An 18,706-nucleotide genomic window follows, 5' to 3' on the forward strand; every position below is an offset into this window, starting at 1 on the left:
CATATTTCTTTCAAAGAGCAACATTTCTGGCAGTGATCCACCTGCTTTCTCATTCAATGTGAAGGATGTCAGAGTATCTCTTGAACTTGTTGACTCTGCAGCCCGATGTCCCCATGAGGAAGTAATGGAAGAGAGCTCTTTTCTGTTTTCAATCCCAGAGTTCTCCTCTGTCTACTCGAGCTGGATACTCAGGCATTCAATACTGGCAGGCTGAGAGCTGGGCAGTGTGCGAGACGGTCAGAGAAATCCTTTGTGGATTTCAGTTTCAGTTTCTTTCAATTTCATGATTTAATGTGTGTGTGTGTGAGCGTGTATTCAGAAGTGATTGTCACTTTAAACCTCTAGTATCAATGCATCAGGAAGAAGAAAACGATAAAATGACCCTTTCTAGGTAAGAGCATTCAGAGTGAAATGTGATATGTCCTTGGCAGTAGACATTTGGGGAATGACGATTATGAATACATAAAAAAAAAGACGTTACTGTTTGATCTTTGCAGAAAAAGACTCATCACTAAAGTTTAAACTTCATTTGGATGTTGAGACTGATTACCTGCACCAAGGAGGTTATGTTTTTGGTAGTTTGTCTGTCTGTGAACAACTTAACTCAAAAAGTAACAAATGGATCTTGATGAAATTTTCAGGAAATGTTCAAAATGGGATAAGGATGAAGTGATTCAATTTTGGAGGTGATCTGGATCACCGCCTGGATCTAGGCTTTTTTTAAAGGATTCTTTATCATTGTGAGATAGGGCCGTTTTCACCATATGTGTATATAACTCCACATTAAATGGTCGAATTGCTTTGAAAAACAATATAAGACAAGGTCACCATAATTTCTGACAGATGTAAAAGTACGATCCAGATCCTGGCAATATTCTGGATACTAAGATCTGGAATATGAAAAATGTACTGGATCATAATTATCAACACTGTCAGGAAACAAATTGTCATACAAACCTGCAACTAACACCAAATTGTAGCAGACTGTCTGCTGAAAGGGAGTATAACATTAAAGTAGGACTTAAGTGTTGGTGACAATCACAATATGCTTGGCGGAGGTCTGCGCTCTCTAAATGCTTTATAACACCAAGATAAGAGAGAGTGAAAAGTTTAAAGCTCCTGTGAGAAACTTTTGAGTAAGATAATTTTGGCACCCCTTGTGGACACCAATTTTTTGTTCAAGGCCCATATCGCATTGTCCTGTCTGTTTGGGAAATGTCAAGACGAAAAGGGTATGCAGTATAAAATCTTTTGTTCTAGTTTTTTTTTTTTTTTTTTTTTTTTTTTTTTGCTTGTTTAATTTTATTTGTATTAATTGTATTTTATTGTACAAGTTTTTTTTTTACACATTTATTGCTCAGTTTTTGACACTGTTTGTTTGATATTTTAACTTTGTAGTGATAAATTAAATCGTTTTTATATTGATTTTAAATATTTAAAATAATGTTTATCTGTTTTTTGGTTTCAAGGTTAAAGAAAATAAAGATTGAGCACCAGGCAAACTCCTCTCTGTGTCAATGATGCAAGGGCAGCTAAATTCTGAACCTTTCCTCTTTTAAGAGCAAAACTTTAAAGCTCCTGTAGGAACTTTTGGGTTGAGTCGATGTTGGTGCCCCTTGTGGTCAAAGCAGGGCATCACATCTGTTAGCTGATGTCCTGTAAACTAAATCATGATGCTTTTATATGCTTCAATAAGCCATAGAAGGGGCATCACTGCCGATTACAGTCAGTTTCATGACCGCTTATAAAATTCTCGACAGGAGCTTTAAGTCTGGAAAATGACTCTAATCTTTCTGTGCTTTTTATACAAAGTAAAATATATTCTACAATTCTTCAATGACTTTCTCATGTATAATTAATTAATTATTATTCTTTTCTTTTTAAAGAAGGAGAATTTAAAGCTCTAGTTGAAACTTTTGGTTTTAGCTTATTTTGGCGCCCTCTGTGGCCAAAGCAGTGCTTCACATTCCTATGCTGGTATCCTTTATGCAGTATTCCATGTAGATGCTGATGCATTTGTTTGCTTCTGAAGACCATAGAGAGATGTCACTGTTGATTTCCGACAATTTCAAAACTTTTAAAAAATCCTGACAGGAGCTTTAAGTCCAGAAAAATGTTTCTGACCTTTGCTACAATCACATGTGCCTCACTAAAGCTACATTCTTCATGATGTTACCATCTGTGAATACGCTTTTCTTTCCTGACACTTTAGGATCCTGATGATGATGTTGCATTTCACAGCTGAGGAAGTGTAGAAATCGTGATCTTTAAAGCCTCTCTGATCAATAATAACCTTGTTATGGGGGAGAAACAACCAGAAAGGTACCTGACGATAAATATTGCAGAGCACAAAGATAAAAACTGAGGAGCCCATACCCTCACGTACACAGATACTATAACACTGAATCATGAGCAGGCAGCTGTAGGCAGAGGTCACAGCGAACACCTCCTCTATGCCGACGATGCTCTGCTGTATGTTGTAATCCAGCCTGAAAGAGTGTGTTCAAACAGCATATGTGTGGACGTGTGAAGGTGAGTAAGAAGGAGCAGCAGACTGTTGGGAATCTAATCCGTTTATCTCTACCTGATTTAACAGCGGTGTGTCTGAAACTCCCAGCGAGCCTCACATCTTCACTGTCCCATGACTCACCTCTTCCCCAATCCACAGGCACACACACACACACACACACACACACACACACACACACACACACACACACACACACACACACACACACACACACACGACGATGGCTCCAGAAAACCTGCAAATGCAAGAGAGGTGATGGTTTTAGTGTCATGTGTTTCACCTCAAATAACCTGAAATTATATTTGATGTGTGTTTGGGGATGAAATGGAGCAGGTGGCAGTGGGGAGGACCTTGCTGTGCAGCAATAGTGACCTCCAGTGAGATGGGGTTTGGAGAAAGAGGAAAACACTTAAATTTGTGACAACCTTAAAATTTCTTACATCATTCTTAACATTTTTGGAAATATCACACTTTCTTCATTCTTCATCATTCCAATCAGATGTTATTGGACCAGATCACAACCTTGTCCCTGTAGTCTTATCATATTCCAACAACCTGATATAATGCAGTGTGCCGGGGGCGGGGCAGCAGTGGGGGAGTTTTATGAGAACAACACATGGGGCATCATTAGGAGCGAGAGCGCACCATGCTGAAGGAGGGAGAGCTGCGGCTGGACTCACGTCCTGACAACCAAGAGAGGCGTGAAAGGACGGTTACAGAGCGCGTGGACGATTATTAATCATCTGAGGGAGATTTATATGACGACCAGGCTGCAGGTGTCCTCCTGAAGACTCGCTCTGCGCGCGTATCCATGTCTGTGTCACACGCGTGGAGGAAAAGCGCGCTTTTAATGGACTCCTCAGGCATTAAAAGGCTACATGTGAGTTCATGCCAAGATCCAACCACTCCTGGATACTTATAACCGCGCGCACAGCCGGGATGGATCCGTTTAACGCCACCGGAGTGGACGCGTTCACGGTCATCCATCTGAATTCCACCTGGAGCGCGGACAGTGGATATTCTCTGGCAGCCATCGCCAGCATCGCCGCGCTTGTAAGTTTCCTCATCCTCTTCACGGTTGTTGGGAATATTCTTGTTGTGATCGCGGTGCTGACGAGCAGGGCGCTGAAAGCCCCGCAGAACCTCTTTCTGGTGTCTCTGGCCACCGCGGACATCCTGGTCGCCACTTTGGTGATGCCGTTTTCCCTCGCGAATGAGCTCATGGGCTACTGGTATTTCGGGAAAGTTTGGTGCGGGATTTATCTGGCTCTGGATGTGTTATTCTGCACTTCTTCTATCGTTCATCTGTGCGCAATAAGCCTGGACCGGTACTGGTCCGTTACGCAGGCGGTAGAGTACAACCTGAAGCGGACTCCTAAGCGCGTCAAGTGCATCATCGTTATAGTGTGGCTCATATCTGCTTTCATCTCCTCCCCACCTCTCTTATCAATAGACAGCAACAACCCCATCAGCTCCCTGCCTCAGTGCGAGATCAATGATGAGACCTGGTACATCCTCTCCTCCAGCATCGCCTCCTTCTTCGCCCCCTGTTTGATTATGATCCTGGTGTACATCAGAATCTACCAAGTGGCAAAAACCAGAACCAGGAGCATGTCGGGAAAAGAGCCGAGGCCAGATGGTGTCACACAAACTGAGAATGGACTGAGCAAAGCCAACTCCCCTTACCATGGCGACAGAGAAAATGGTCACTGTCAGTGTCCGCCTACACCCAGCCATCGCACGGTGACCATGGGACAACAGACCGAGGATGCTGACATGGAGGAGAGCTCCTCCTCAGAGGGCAAAGGTCACAAACCACAGAGACAGGACTCTCAGAGACCCAAGAGGCCCGGTCAGAAGAGGAGCTCCATTTCCAAACAGTCTGCACGCATCTCCAGAGTCAGCAACAAATCCATAGACCTCTTTGCTTCCAGGAGGAAACGACGCAGGAGCTCCATAGCCCGGAAAAAGATCTCCCAAGCCCGGGAGAAGAGGTTCACATTCGTCCTGGCTGTGGTCATGGGAGTGTTTGTTGTGTGCTGGTTCCCTTTTTTCTTCAGCTACAGCCTGTACGGTGTGTGCAGAGACTCCTGTAAGATCCCCGACCCGCTCTTTAAATTCTTCTTCTGGATTGGCTACTGTAACAGCTCCCTGAACCCTGCCATCTACACCATCTTCAACCGAGACTTCAGACGTGCTTTCCAGAAGATTCTCTGCAAGTCGTGGAAAAAGTCCTTCTAGGCCTGACACAGAAACATGACAATTTTAAAGGAAATATCAAAGTGAATTTTTTAAAAGAAGCCTGTGTTGTCTATTGATGTTACATCTCATTGTCCTGCTGTAACTAATGGCCGCCCTCTGGGTGTCGCTTTGAGCTTCAACCAACAGTACGTTTACATTTCAGGCTTTTCTGATCTGATATAAGTGAGTGCCACTATCTGTTTATTCCCACTGAAATGTGCTGTGAAGCTTGATATGTCTTGAACATCAGAAAAAGATGTGCACATGGCCGGACCTATTTTCTGGGGGGCCCAGGGGCAACAACAAATGCCTTGGCCCCCCTTTGTTCCCCTAACTCTGCAACATTTACCACAGGTTTTTCCAGAGTAATAACTTTATTTAACATGCTCCAAACACATCAGCCAACGAATAACAACAAATTTAAGGGACAGAGATGTAACTAAGTACGAGTGATGTGAGATAAAAGAAATGAGTCAAATGAGAATTATAATAATTCGGTTATGCTGGTACTTTAAGGCCCCATTAACACGAAAATGTTTCATCTGAAAATGCTAAAACACAGTGGAAAAAATGTGCATTTACACGGAAACTCTAAGGGGAAGCATGCCAGACCTGTAGGTGGCGCTATTATGCACAAAGCAGAGTGTGATGTAAACATTTCCACTGAAAACGCTGACTAAATGTTTGTTACTCGGCAACAGTGTCGGCAGCGTTTTAGAAAAGTCAACTCTGGATGCCATTTCCGCGTTAACACGAGGCTGAAAAGCATCAAAACTTTTCCGTTTCATCCTAAAACCGTTGTTGTGTAAATGGCCCCTGAATGTCTTATTGAGTCAAGCTGCTAGTTAGCTTAGCATGCTAGGCTGAAAGCTGAGGGTTACAGCCACCACGACTTTTATGAGAACCAGTCAAATATGCTGTAAAGCACTTTTTATTATAACCTTTCTGACTTGTTAGCGTAGCATGTGCCAAAAACATAAGAATCACTGTTTGAGTTTGAAAGGGGGTAATGCTAACGTTGATGATGACTGGTTGACAGTTAGCAAAGACTTGATTAAGTTACTTGTGTTAAATCAATTGATTTTTTTTCCCACAGGTTAACCAGCACTGAAAAAAGTGTTGCATTTTGAAATGTACAGGAATCAGAAGGTGGGTTTTGTTGCTAGGTCAAGCTAAGCTAACTGGCTGCTGTCTTAAAGCTCATGTGATGAGTTTGAAGTTGGCCGTTTAGCCAACTGAAATTATCAGTGTTGCTTTTCTATGAAGTTTAAACACAAACAAAATCACCAGAAACAAGACATTAAATGTGTCTGTTGGAGTTTTTAGCATCTGTTAGCGCTGTGATGGGGGTAGGAGTCAGACCAGAGGATAGACAACATGCAAAAGAAGCAGTTTGGTTTTTATCACTACAAATATCTATAGAGATTAATAAATTTGAATTTTGTAGATTTTACCAAAGACATTTGGATATAACTTTGTCCACAGGGGGCGCCAAAGTTGTCACGAACAGGAAGTTAAAGCTACTGAACAGAGAGTGTCAATCTAGCTTGATACAAACTTTTCCTTTAAGACATGGAAGGAGTATATTTGCACATGTATGGGAGTTTTTGTTACATCGTTGTTTCTGAAAAACACAAACAGGATCACTGAACTGTACAGGCCACCGTCCCCCCAGCAGAGATTAACACTCGGTTTAAAAACGTGTTTGCTTGTATGTCTGTTTACTTGTGGACACATTGGGTCAGTCACAAACAGTTCAGCCACATAATTTTCACTTATTGAGGATTTCAGCATCCTTTCTTAAAAAAGCTTAGAGGTCAGTGCTGAACGGTGTTTTACAAGGAGTATTTGGGAGAAAATCTGAAATATGTCGACACAGATCTGGACCCCTAATGTTTCAGATCTATACCCGTCTCTTAATGTCTGTCTGCTCGTCATGATGCTGTTCGCCATGTCAGCTCTGCAGCTTTCTGGAGCGTCTCTGCTGCTCAGACCACAGAAGTGTAACCAAAGTGTCATGATGGTGTTTCGTAACCCATCTGACAAATGGGACAGAACAACAGCAGACGATGACTCGACTCCACCAAGCTTTCTGTTCTGATCTTTGACTGCACTTTAAAGATTTGAGGCAGCACTGAGAAGGGCTGACACTCATGAGTATAAGCTTAATTATTTTCACAACAAAGGTCACAAACTACAGAGTATTAGGAAACAAATAGATTTCATGTGCTCTCATTTTTTTGAAGGATCTACCTCTGTGTTGTTTTGCTGTTTCATGTTTTGCACAGTGCATTCTACACAGCTCCTTCAACTGTCTGCTGTCGTACGAAATAAAAGATGAACAAGTCTTTTATGTGCGCTTTTTGTGTGATGCCGCCATATGAAGACACTTTAAAAAAAGGTCACACACATGAATCAAGTGCTTACGCTGCAATCAGAGTTGTTTCTCATGCTGCTCTTCACTTTGTACTCTCAGGTTCAAGGGTACAGCCTATAAATTTAACTTCTTTTACTACAAGGTTATCACGACTTCTCCTTTGCTTTGAATACACAATCAGACACAGACAGAAGCAGCACACTGTGGATGAAGCACCTGTCAGGAAACTAAAACCTGCTTTATGATAATGAAACCCAAATTGGTGGTTTACTTTTCAGCTGAAGGAGAAAATCCTCATTTATGTAAAGCCAATCAGATGATACATCTGGCTTCATTTTAGAGCAAAGCTTTGGTGTAAACAGTGTCTTGTTTTGTTGTGAAAACTAAACAAACAGCAGTAGACGACTTCCAAAGAGCCTATTATCTCTCGCTGTCAGGGGAGTTCAAGCAGAAAATCTTGCTGGCAAAGTTTAGTTGGCTCATTTTTAGTTTAAGAGGATGTTGTGAAGTATGTTTCTGAAGAATATTCTTTCAGCTTTGTTGTGACAAAAACTGTTAAAATAGCCAGGAACGATGATGAATCTGTGGCTAATTAATAACCTCCAGTTATCAATCACATTCAGCAGACTGCTGTCTTAGTCTTTAATCCGCTTTAGCTTGGTTTTATGACTGATTTGGATGTAGTTTTGATGAAAATTTTAACAAAACACTTAGTCGTGAAACTGCTTTGCTAAATGTTGTCTCAATCACTTTTGAAAATCCTAGACCTCTATGTAAAAAATTTGGTTACTGCTAAAATCTTGCTTAACAATTTGCACCAACCAAACGTTAGCTCGAGCTGGACCTATAAACAAGCTAGCAATTGCAACTATAGACTGTAAAAAAAAAATGGATGTCATCTTGCTTAGCTCAAAGTGAGGTCCCCAGGAAAACTGCTCCTCCTGGTGGCTGGCTGCAGTATAAGTTAAAAAATCCAGCTCCCCAGTCATTTCAGATGGCCTGTGGTCAAACTTTAAAAAATTAATACACCTTTTAGAAATGTTTCTCACGTCCGATTGTTGTGGTAATTTGAAGATATCATTTGGCTTTCTTGTATTCAAGTCCTCTTTTTTCTGAAAAAAAATGTTTTAAGTAGCTATAAGAGGTTAAAAACGAGGTTTTATATAACGTTTGATGATGATTGACAGCTGCCGTTCTTGTGTATTTTTTTCGGGGATTGTAAAATATGTCGGGAGGTAGAGTCAGGAAGTGATTAGATTCTCGAAAGAAAAAAAATTATTATTATTTTCGTCACCTAGCTCCATTCAGATTCTCCCAGAATCCCTCACTGTCTCTACTGCGCAGACTCTGGCTGCGCAACTGCTACCAATGGCTGCGCCTGTGACGGAGAAATTTTGGCTTCAAAACCGTACAATGATAAATGGCGGAGCCACTCTGTCCACTCTATATACAGTCTATGATTGCAACAGAATGTTATGAACCACTGCTGAATCTCTTGAGTCTTTGTTTCACTGCTGATTTCAAACCCCACATTCATAAGTTACAATATTCACAGCGCTTAAAGTCAATAAAATATAATGTGTAAGCTAGTAGGCTAAAGTTAAGCTAGCTGCAGAAACTTGTGGGATATCAAATATGAAAGTGATTTGTTTGGTTTGATTTTGTTTTAACTTGTTTAATGACTTTTTTTATTGGAGTTAAAGGATGAAACCTCTTTTTTGGTTAAAAAAAAAAAAAAAAAAATCTAGTTAGCTAATCCTTACCAAAATAAACCCCCCAAAAATAAGCTAACAGCAGCTTTGCTTTGAAGCTCCTTTTGATGTTATTTTTGTTTTGAAATGTTGAAAAGTGACAAGTCTTTAAACACAAAATTTCTTTATCCGGTGGTTTTACTCATAGGGTTTAACCCTAGTCTGTCTGTTTCAGGAAGGTGGAGACCTCTAGGGGTAACTTTGTGAAGTGTTCATGCTGTCTCTCATGTATTCTCTGAATCCTGTAGCTTAGCTCAAAATAAGTACAAAAAAAAAAAAAAACTCAAGATCTCCTCACTGATGATCCGATTCGCTGACTTTTGAGAAAGAGCGAAAGTGATCGAGTGTTGGGATCCTTTATACGACAGCCTTGATGTTGAATCTGACTGTATGCATAACCGAGGTGAAACTTGATTCCCCTGGATCACACAACGCCTGTTTTTCTCCTCCCACTGCTCTGCTGTGGCTGAGTGTGTGCAGCCAAAAGCCGTTTGTAACATGCTACAAGTCCATCTGCTGCTCAAACAGAAGAACTCAGTGTCCTCATTGGTTGAATTATTGAACCAGGAGATGAAACAGGTAGGATCAAAGCAGTCGATGGAAAACATTCAACACACATTCCTCTTTAAATTGTATCTAAACTGCTCCAACAGGTGACTTTATCACTTGATGTTCAGTGTGAGCTAAATCTTCCCGGTTTAAACCTGAGAGGGTTTCTTTATAAGGTCAAATACAGATTTAGTGCTCTCCCAATGCAGCGTTCTTTATGAATTTATAGGTTGAGCGAGGACATTGCCTTTCTAAGTAAAATAAATAAAATGTATTGGACTGAACGTTAACCCGTTCTGTTGTCAGGTGTGGCCCTGGTTTATGAGAGTTTGTGAGCAATTGCAGTGACTCAACAATGGCTCTACAAGGTGACAGATTTCATTTCAAAACGCCTGAGAAGACTGCACTTTGTTTGAGAAGGCCGTCCTGGAAATCGAAAGGCTGTTAAATATAAGTTTTGACTGAAGCAGCTTAAAAATGTTTCAAAAAGACTTCACAGAGTGTAAAGCAACATTTCAGCACATTGTGGCCTTCGAAACTGCCCTTTGGCCTGTTTTCACAAGCGCAGCTCTACTCATGGCCACTAGATGGCTCTGAACTTTGTTTTTATTTGTTTTATTTTTTGATTTATCTTTTTTATGATTAATTTCTTTAACCCAATCTGCATGCTAGAAACATGTTTTTAGAAGACAAACTCTACGCAGATGTCATGACCAAATGAAACCTTCACACTGGCCACTAGGGGCAGTATTACTGGCTATATTTAGCTATATACAAAAGTGAATAGAAAGTATCAAGTTTCCAAAATCAAGCTCTAACATATGATTTATACCAAGTATGGCTTCACATTCTGCAGTCATTTTGTGCATTTGTTATTCATGAGAAATGCCAGGATGTAAACTTGACAGGACAGATTTTTTTTTCACATATGTGACAAAATCTCACCATTTCTATTTAACAGCCCCAAAACGCATTAGCAATATGCTTCAAATTAGACAGCACCAAGTTCTACAGTTCTACGGTTCATTTCGCAGACGCTTTTGTCCAGAGCGACGTACAACAGAAGCAAGAATTTAGACAGAAAAGAAACCTAGCTAGTGCAACAACAGTGCTTCCATTAAGTGCTTTTTTTTTTTAACAAAACACGATAAATTGCTGCAACAGTATATTTCAAACTTCAACAACATTCAGTAGAAGTGCTAAGAAATCTCAAGAGCTGAGTCTTAGACCTACAGGCTTAATCTGACCCTTCTCCTCTTTGCCCTCAAGGGTAGAATAAGTGCACAAGTGTTCCCTGAACAGATGAGTCTGCAGACATCTCTTAAATTAGAAAGGGACTCTGCGGATCCTATAGTGTTAGGTAATTAATTCCACCATTTGGGAACAACAGAGGAGAAGAGTCTGGCTAGAGATTTGGAGCCTCGCTGGGCTGGGAACACCAGGTGCCTTTCAGAAGCGGAGCGTAGTGGGCCAGAGGGAGTGTAGACCTGGATGAGGGACAGGACAGGACACCAAGTGACAAACAAAGTACGTGCTTTTGAAAAGATATTGAAATGGCTAAATAATTTTACAAGTTAACACCTATATGTCATTTTAGATACTGCTTGACAGGAGTGCTAGCTTAGACACCGCGTCTTCACTCAGATGTAGCCCTGGGCCTAATAATGGCTAATGCTACATCCTTAGCACACAAGCTAGGGTCTAAATCTGCCTGTAAAGTAAAACAAATTCTTTTTAAAAGACAAGCTGTGAATTATCAGAAAATGAAACTAAATATGGAGTTGGAAGATAGCACAGAGTGAAAAGGAACTGGTTGTGATGCATTCTGCTCTAAGCTTTCAAATTAAAGGTATGATTAGTGCAGCTATGATTTCATCTCTACCCCGGGATGTAGGGTATAAGATATCAGATTCAGATGTGTTTTAAAAGAGGTGCCTCCCGTGTTTTCAAACTCTTGGAAACTGTCTTGAAAATCTAAACTTTCCAAAAGTAAACCCAGAGAGGAATCTGACGTTTCCATCAAGAGAGGAATTTTTGCCTGATGGTGCGTGTCTGTCAATGTATTAGTCAGCTTGCCTCAGTTTCTCACAAGTTGAGTAATGTAGACCAAACTACTATTTTATTGCTTGAGACAGCTGACAAAACAGCACAATTTTTTAATCTTGCCAGTGCATAAAAAACTACACTCCTCTCAGTAGCATGTGCTTTCCAATTCTCTGCATGAAAATACACTGTAAAAAAACAGTTCACCAAGCAAACAAGAACTCTGCACTAGAGAGGGTTAGCTCAAGTGTTTCTCAACTGTCTAAGATACACTTGAAAAAAATTGCATCCTCGTTTTGTTGCCAGTTTCAATCTGTCTGATCTTCAGTCAACAGCAGTTGATTTTTCTTGTCACCATTATATTTTGTGAAGGATGGAAAACCTCACGGTCCTGTGGTTGTGGTGCTGCCTGCCACACCTGACTGGCTCCAATTTTCTGCCAGACATCAAATCCTGGCAGTGAGGAAAAATGGGCCAGCTACCAAGAACAGTACTCCCCAAAAGAGCTATTTGAAGCCTTTCAAAATAAAAGTTCGAGGGAAAAAAAAAAGTTTGGCTTGACAAGAAGTTTCTCGGTACGTTTTCACTCTGTGGACCTTTAATCCCTAAAAAAAAGAAAAAAAATGCCCCTGATTTATTTATCTGTAGATGCCGCTCTTTGAAAAAAAAAAATCCACTGAACATTATTTTTGTCTAACATCTTTTGATTTATATTTGATGTAATGAAGTAGAATTTGCTGAACCAGCATCAAAGTAATGTGACTCCTAAATCTACATCTCAAGGTGTGATGCATTATCCTATCTACTGACTCCAGCCAATCATACATCACAGCGCGGTTGTCACGTATTATGATGAAGAGCCCCCCTGATGCTATCTCTCAAGCAGCATAGATCACAAGTCTTTGCCTGCTCAGAAAGCCGCCTGGACGTCTGAGCAGCTCCGCTATGATTAAGTGTGGATGACTCAACTAAATACAGAGGGCACCAAAATACTTCCTCCTCTTCATAGAGGCATGTAAACCACACCTTCCTGCTGTAGAAGATTATAAAAAGTTCTCCCAACATCACTCTCCAAACCCAGCATCAACATGTGGAGTCTGCCTCGCTTCAGTCTGCATTGAGCTCAAGAAAGACCTGATGTCATCGCTCAGTAACGTGTTTTTGTGCCATCTAGTGGTGCAACGGCACTACCCACTAATAAGTGTGAAAATGAAGATGCCTTCCATCTCTGCCATGTCAGTCTACAGCCGAATGTGTCCAAACAGGATTTTTTTAAAGAGGTGCCATAGGGTTTTTTTTTTTAAGTTCATAAACAAGTATTTATTAAAATGATAAAAAAAAAAAAAAAACTAAACATGGAACAGCTTGTTCAGAGTCACAGAAAAAAATAAGTGATAGGGACACAGGACTCATTCAATTTGTGATGTCACAGATTGGAATCTTGTTTTTTTTTTTCAGGGATTCTCATGTCGGTCCCTTTCTTTTGTTGTTAATTTATTTTGCTGCAAATTTCAACATATTTTACGTTTTCAATTTCTAATTCTATAAGTTTTTCTATTGATATTTTCTATTCCATGTGAAGATTTTGTATTTTGTTTTTTTTATGTTAAGTCTTGGTAACGAACCAATTTCCCTCAGTGGGTGATCAATGACAAGATATTCTATTCTATTCTATTCTATTCTATTCTATTCTATTCTATTGTATTCTATTCTATTCTATTCCAAACTTTCTTGGTTAGATTCAGGGTAAAAGTCATGTGGCAATTTCGGATGATACCTCATTTCTAGTAGGAAAAAAGATTTAATCATATGACAGCTTTGTTGCACGGCAACAGTGAAGGAGGCCTCCAGAAAGCTATCTGTAAGGATTTTTTATTTTTATTTTTTTAAGGCATTTTGGGCATTTTTTCTTTGCAAAAGAGTGACGTTTGAGGTCAAACTATTTAAAAAAAAACAGCAATGAGAAGATTTTAATGAATATGACTTATTAATATTTGGTTATTTCTTAAAATAAATAGTTTAATCCAAAAGGAATGTTTTTAATTGTTTTGTAAAAAAAAAAAATACATTAAAAGATTTTGACCTGCTTGATCAATGTGCTAGTTAAAAGATAAAAATGTATTTAAGTAAAAAGTCATTAAAGCTACTGAAATTGACTTGCAGGGATTTTGGCGCCCCCTGTTGACAAAATGTTACAGATTTTCTCTTTGCTTGTTCTAAAATTTTGTGGGTTGTGTTTAAAAAATAATTTGATCTTTATGTAATTTTAATGTCAAACGTGCAGCTCAGATTGAACATTTGGGAAACACGTGTGCTGTTAAAGAGCTGACACCTACCCTGCGGCAATGTTTACAGGCAACAAATTCAGGCCAAAAAAAGATTTTTTGAAATAGTGATCCTTTTTTGATGGTCTGGTTTGCTTTTTGAAACTTACACAGTCATCTGTATACGTTCCTGTCTGTTTCATAACCAGGTAACAAAATCTTCACAGGAGCTTTAAAGTCATGTAATCAACACTTAACGACCCTGCTGCTGTAAACTGATGTGTGTATAACATTAGTGGTAATAAAAGTGTTGTGTTTCTGTAACTGTAGCTTCAGTTTAGTTTAACCCTGACCACTGAATCATAACTTAAGTCCAGGATTTTAAAAAACGGGAGTGAAATCTTTATTGAACACACTGTAACTGAAGCTGTGAAATAGGGCAGTAAAAAGTGAAATGATCCCCTCTTTTGGCTTTGAAACTGTTTTTTTTTATCTGTACTTAGAGTCTCCACTGTTTTTATTATCTCATGTTCTTTCACTGAGATAGAGAGGAACAGGCAGGCCCTGAAAACACCCTATAAGTCACTTTTATGGTTGTGTTTGCTCCAGCGAGCTCATCCAGCCTGAGGGAAGACAAACACCACGGATGAGGTTGACTCTTCTGCATCGCAAAGTCAAATGCAAAGCCTGTTACAGCTGTTCAAACCCAATCACATATAATCAGGCATTTTTCCATGGAAACAGTTTCCAACAATGTGGCAAGGCCATTTTGTCAAATCTAATTCATTATTATAATCACAGCCTGGAGCTCGGAGCCTGAGGCGCAGCGTGGATATAGTGATTGTTACTTGTACAGGGGGCGAGAGGGCACGGGAACCAAGATGTCATTTATTATCTCATAATGATGCTGTTTCATGCACCAAAGTTTGTGCTCGTACCAAGTGGAATGACTGTGGATAATGTCAGCAGCAGGGAGCAGAAAGCTTGTGTGTGTGTGTGTGAGTGTGTGAGCTGTTAAAGTGAGTTATTATGCACTGATTTTACCCCCAGCCTCATAAAGAACAACAAATCAAGACCACTTAAAAGCCCATTTCAGGAATTGACAGCTCGTTCACACACAGTATGTTCTTTTTCATAGCGTGTCCTTAAGCTCATGTGGCATATTTACACACATCCCATTACTCAACTTACACACATGCTTCCAGTTCTATAGTATTTGTTCTAGGGATGCCCCACTGATACACTGATCGGTATCGGCGCCCTATATGGCCCTGTATCCTATCCAGTTTTTACCTGTTTTCAGCACTGTCACACTTTACGACTGCTGTAAATCAAACCACATTACAAACATGTCTGCTGTGTAGAACGACTTCTCTTTGGAAAGCAATGGTAGTAAAACAGCATCTTGCAACATTTGTAAAGTGAGTGTTCCTGGAGGAGGCACCAACAGGGCTCACTTTTATCAAATAAATATGATTCATCATTTACAACAGAATCACCCAACGGAGAACAGGATTTATTAGAGAAAGGTATTAGATCGGTATTGTATTGTATTGGATCGGTATTTGCAAAACATATCACGAAAAAATCAGATTAGATCGGACATTGACAAGAACGGCTCCTGTCTACCTGGGATCCCTCATCCAGGTCTACACTCCTTCTCACCCACTACACTCTGCTTGTAAAAAGACGCCTGGTGCTCCCAGCCCAGTGCGGCTCCAAATCTCTAGCCAGACTCTTCTCCTCTGTTGTGCCCAAATGGTGGAGGGAATTACCAAACTCAATACAAGCCACAGAGTCCCTTTCTACTTTAAGAGATGTCTGAAGACTCATCTGTTCAGGGAACACTTAAACACTTAATCTGACCCTTCTCCTCTTAGTCCTCAGGGGTAGAATGAGTCAGAAGGTCTCAGACTCAGCTCTTAGTGAATTTTCAGCACTAATTACTGAGTGTTGCTGAAGGTTTAAGTATATTGTTACAGCAATTAATTGTGGTTAATTGTGGTCCAATATTATGCAAAATCACTTTAAGTCTTTTAGTGAAACTTGTGGGTCTTTGGCTTTCCTCCCAGCCCACAAAATGTGATAATTAATGACACAACCTGTACTTAGTAGTGCTTGTGAATGTAAAATCCTGACCTAAAACGAGGTGTTTGGATTTTGGGGTTTTGCTGATGTCAGCGATTCCCTTTTTTGACCAATCAGGAGCAAGTCTGACCTGATTGGTCCACTGGAGCAGATACCACCGAACCTCCTCCCTGCCCACTCCAATGCTGAAGTTGAAGAGCCATCACTACTTTGTTTTTGGCTGTAAACAGCCACATAGTTCCATGCACAAGCGTCCCATCTCAGAAGAAGACAGACTAAGTGTCTAGAGTTCATTTATCAAGGAAATTGTGCCAGCTACACTCAGCAAAACTGTGCATGTGTGTGCTAGTCACTTCACGGCCGACTGCTTTTCCAACTTTGGACAGTACAACAGAGGGGTAGCGAATAGACTGGTCCTGAATCCAGGCGCATTACCAACCATCCACCAACAAACCTCGGACCCTGGAAATGTGAGTATTTTAAACGCTGTGTGCTGTGGAGTAGATGGAAGAGCTTTTCCTCAGGGTCCCCCCGTCTCTGTGTTAGCTTCATGCTAACTTTAGCTGCAGTTAGCCTGTTGTTTTAGCCTGTAATGTTACGGTAAATAAGCTTCGCTGTTTTCTAAACATTGTGCACGCCGAGCTTGTGGCGCCGCTCTCAGTGACGTGGAAGAGCGGTGACGTATCAGCTGTGGCTCATTTACATATGAAGGTCACGCCCACTAAATCAGAGCGTTCTGAACAGAGGGGCTAAGAGAGCCTGGAAACAATGCTGCTGTGCTTGATTTATTGGCTTTTTGGACCAAAACATGTTACTGCCATTTCATGAAGACATCAATGATCCATATTAAACTACATTACTTTTTTAACGCCATAAGACAGTCAGATCAGGTTATTTGCCCAAGACTGGTTATGAGAAATGAGTCCATTTGTCTTCCCACCCTCAAATCTGTCACATACTTTCAGCTTCTGTACATATATCATCTGTAGACACCAAGTATATGAACGTCAAATTTCAATGCAATTCTGTACTCATCTCACACTTTTCCTTGAGAAGCTTCTAAATTAACTTAGACTGAAAAACAATTTTAGAAAGGAGCGAGAAAAACACCCCCAGGGAATCTACTACTACAAACAAAACTTTGTCAGGATGTCGAAAGAAAAAAGAAAGAAAACCTGTGCCCCTAAACGTGGATTAAAAAGTCAGATTAAGAACATAATTTTCTGCCACTAAGCTGGGTTTCAGGGGTTTCAATTTAAGATCAGGAAAGTATAATTTCAGAGGTTTGTTCGTGTTAAGTTTCTGAAATGGCTGACAGTGGCTCCTGATGGATGACTCTGTCCTTTTCAAAATATTCAGTTCAATAACTTCATCAATCTCAGTCTGTTTTACATGCAGGGTAAGTTTTGTGGAGACATTTCATTGTGGACAACTTTCAGTATCATCTGTGTTATGAGTCAGTGAAATGATATTCTCCTCCTCAGACATCTTCAGCCGAATCACGATTGTACTTGTGAGTCAAAGCAAACAATTTAGGAGACAAACTCTTGAAGGGGGGGTCAGCATTGTTGGACCACTCTTGCAAGGACACAGAAGGCTCAAACACGTACTCTAGCGTGCAAGCATCACATTTCTCACACACACTGTCAGCATCCCAGTAACAGCGCAGAAGGACCTGAGATATGTGTTTTTAATTCCAGGGCTTAAACCTTCACGATGCAGAATGGGATTTGGCCTAAAAGCTGCGCCGCTTTCTTGACAAATTGGAACGACTTAAGGGGAATGATAAAGCCAGGAGATGAAGACATTAAGATTCAGGACAGACTCATCGGCGTGTCATCCCTCCAGCTGAAAAGACTAAAACTCCTTCATTCTTTAAAGAGAACAATTTTTCTTTCTGCTTACTTTAACCTTTGTCTCTGACCTGCTGTAAGGACAAGGAGCACTACAAAGGAATAGGCTGTCTCCCCATCAAGCATTCAAGGATGTTTTGGAGTTATACTCAACCTGAAGTGACTCTTAAAAAACACAAAATCTAATCTAAGTCTGGTCTGAGACATCACTAATGTGTTTGAGGGGAACACAGGTGACCTTAAAAACACAGATGGTGATGAAAAAAGGGGTTTGGGCTCTTAACTTCTGAACTCAAGTTATTTCTTATTTCTTTTCTTTTTTTTTTTGTACTTTCAAGGTGATTTTAAAACCCCAGAACAGAGGGAGTGGAGGTCATGTCCTTCACAAGTTGAGGATGTTTTTAGAGAGTTTCTTTTCCTTTATAAGATAAGGCAACTCTAAAGGAAACAAACACTATATAGAAGAGATAGCAGGGGTCAAAGGTCAGGAATTTAAGCCTCTACAAAACTGACAAAGTTCACATCTCTGTGCCCTCTAGTTCATGGAAAAATGGACACTGGTTGTGAAGTTTTAAAGTCAAAGCCACTGAGGGAGCTGAACGTACCCCAGCATAGGCCAATGTAACGCAAGGTACTGGAACAAAATGCAGTGGGGTGCAATGAAACATCAGATGCTAGCATTTTAATCCAATGCTAGTTAACCAAGTACTAGCATTGAGAACTAGTTATGTAACTCGTGTTATTTTGCTCGCAAAGTAATGCTAGCAAATTAATGCCAGCAAGGAAATGCTAGCAACATAACGCTGGCAACAAACCTCAAGCAACATAATGCTAGCTGTTTATCACACTGCAACATAACTTACTGAAAGTAGCTCAAATCAAGCAATTTAACCTTAGCAAATCGAAGCTAGCAATTTAAAGCTAGCAGGGCAATGGCAGTAAACTAACTCTAACAATATGAGATGAAGTAACAAAACTATGTTTCTATGTTTCTATGTAACACAACATAA

General features: G+C 40.3%; 1 protein-coding gene across 1 annotated transcript; it reads left to right on the top strand.

Annotated features, from left to right (window-relative positions):
• Window positions 1-3,172: 3,172 nt before the first annotated feature.
• Window positions 3,173-7,107, top strand: LOC141784105 (alpha-2 adrenergic receptor). Its single transcript, XM_074661822.1, has one exon. The coding sequence runs from the start codon at window positions 3,419-3,421 to the stop codon at window positions 4,769-4,771; it is 1,353 nt and encodes a 450-aa protein (XP_074517923.1). The 5' UTR covers window positions 3,173-3,418; the 3' UTR covers window positions 4,772-7,107.
• Window positions 7,108-18,706: the final 11,599 nt, after the last annotated feature.

The sequence above is a fragment of the Halichoeres trimaculatus genome, unplaced genomic scaffold (assembly GCF_033239565.1).
Source record: "Halichoeres trimaculatus isolate MK-OKI-2021-1 unplaced genomic scaffold, fHalTri1.1 fHalTri1_scaffold_22, whole genome shotgun sequence".
Lineage (NCBI taxonomy): Eukaryota > Metazoa > Chordata > Actinopteri > Labriformes > Labridae > Halichoeres > Halichoeres trimaculatus.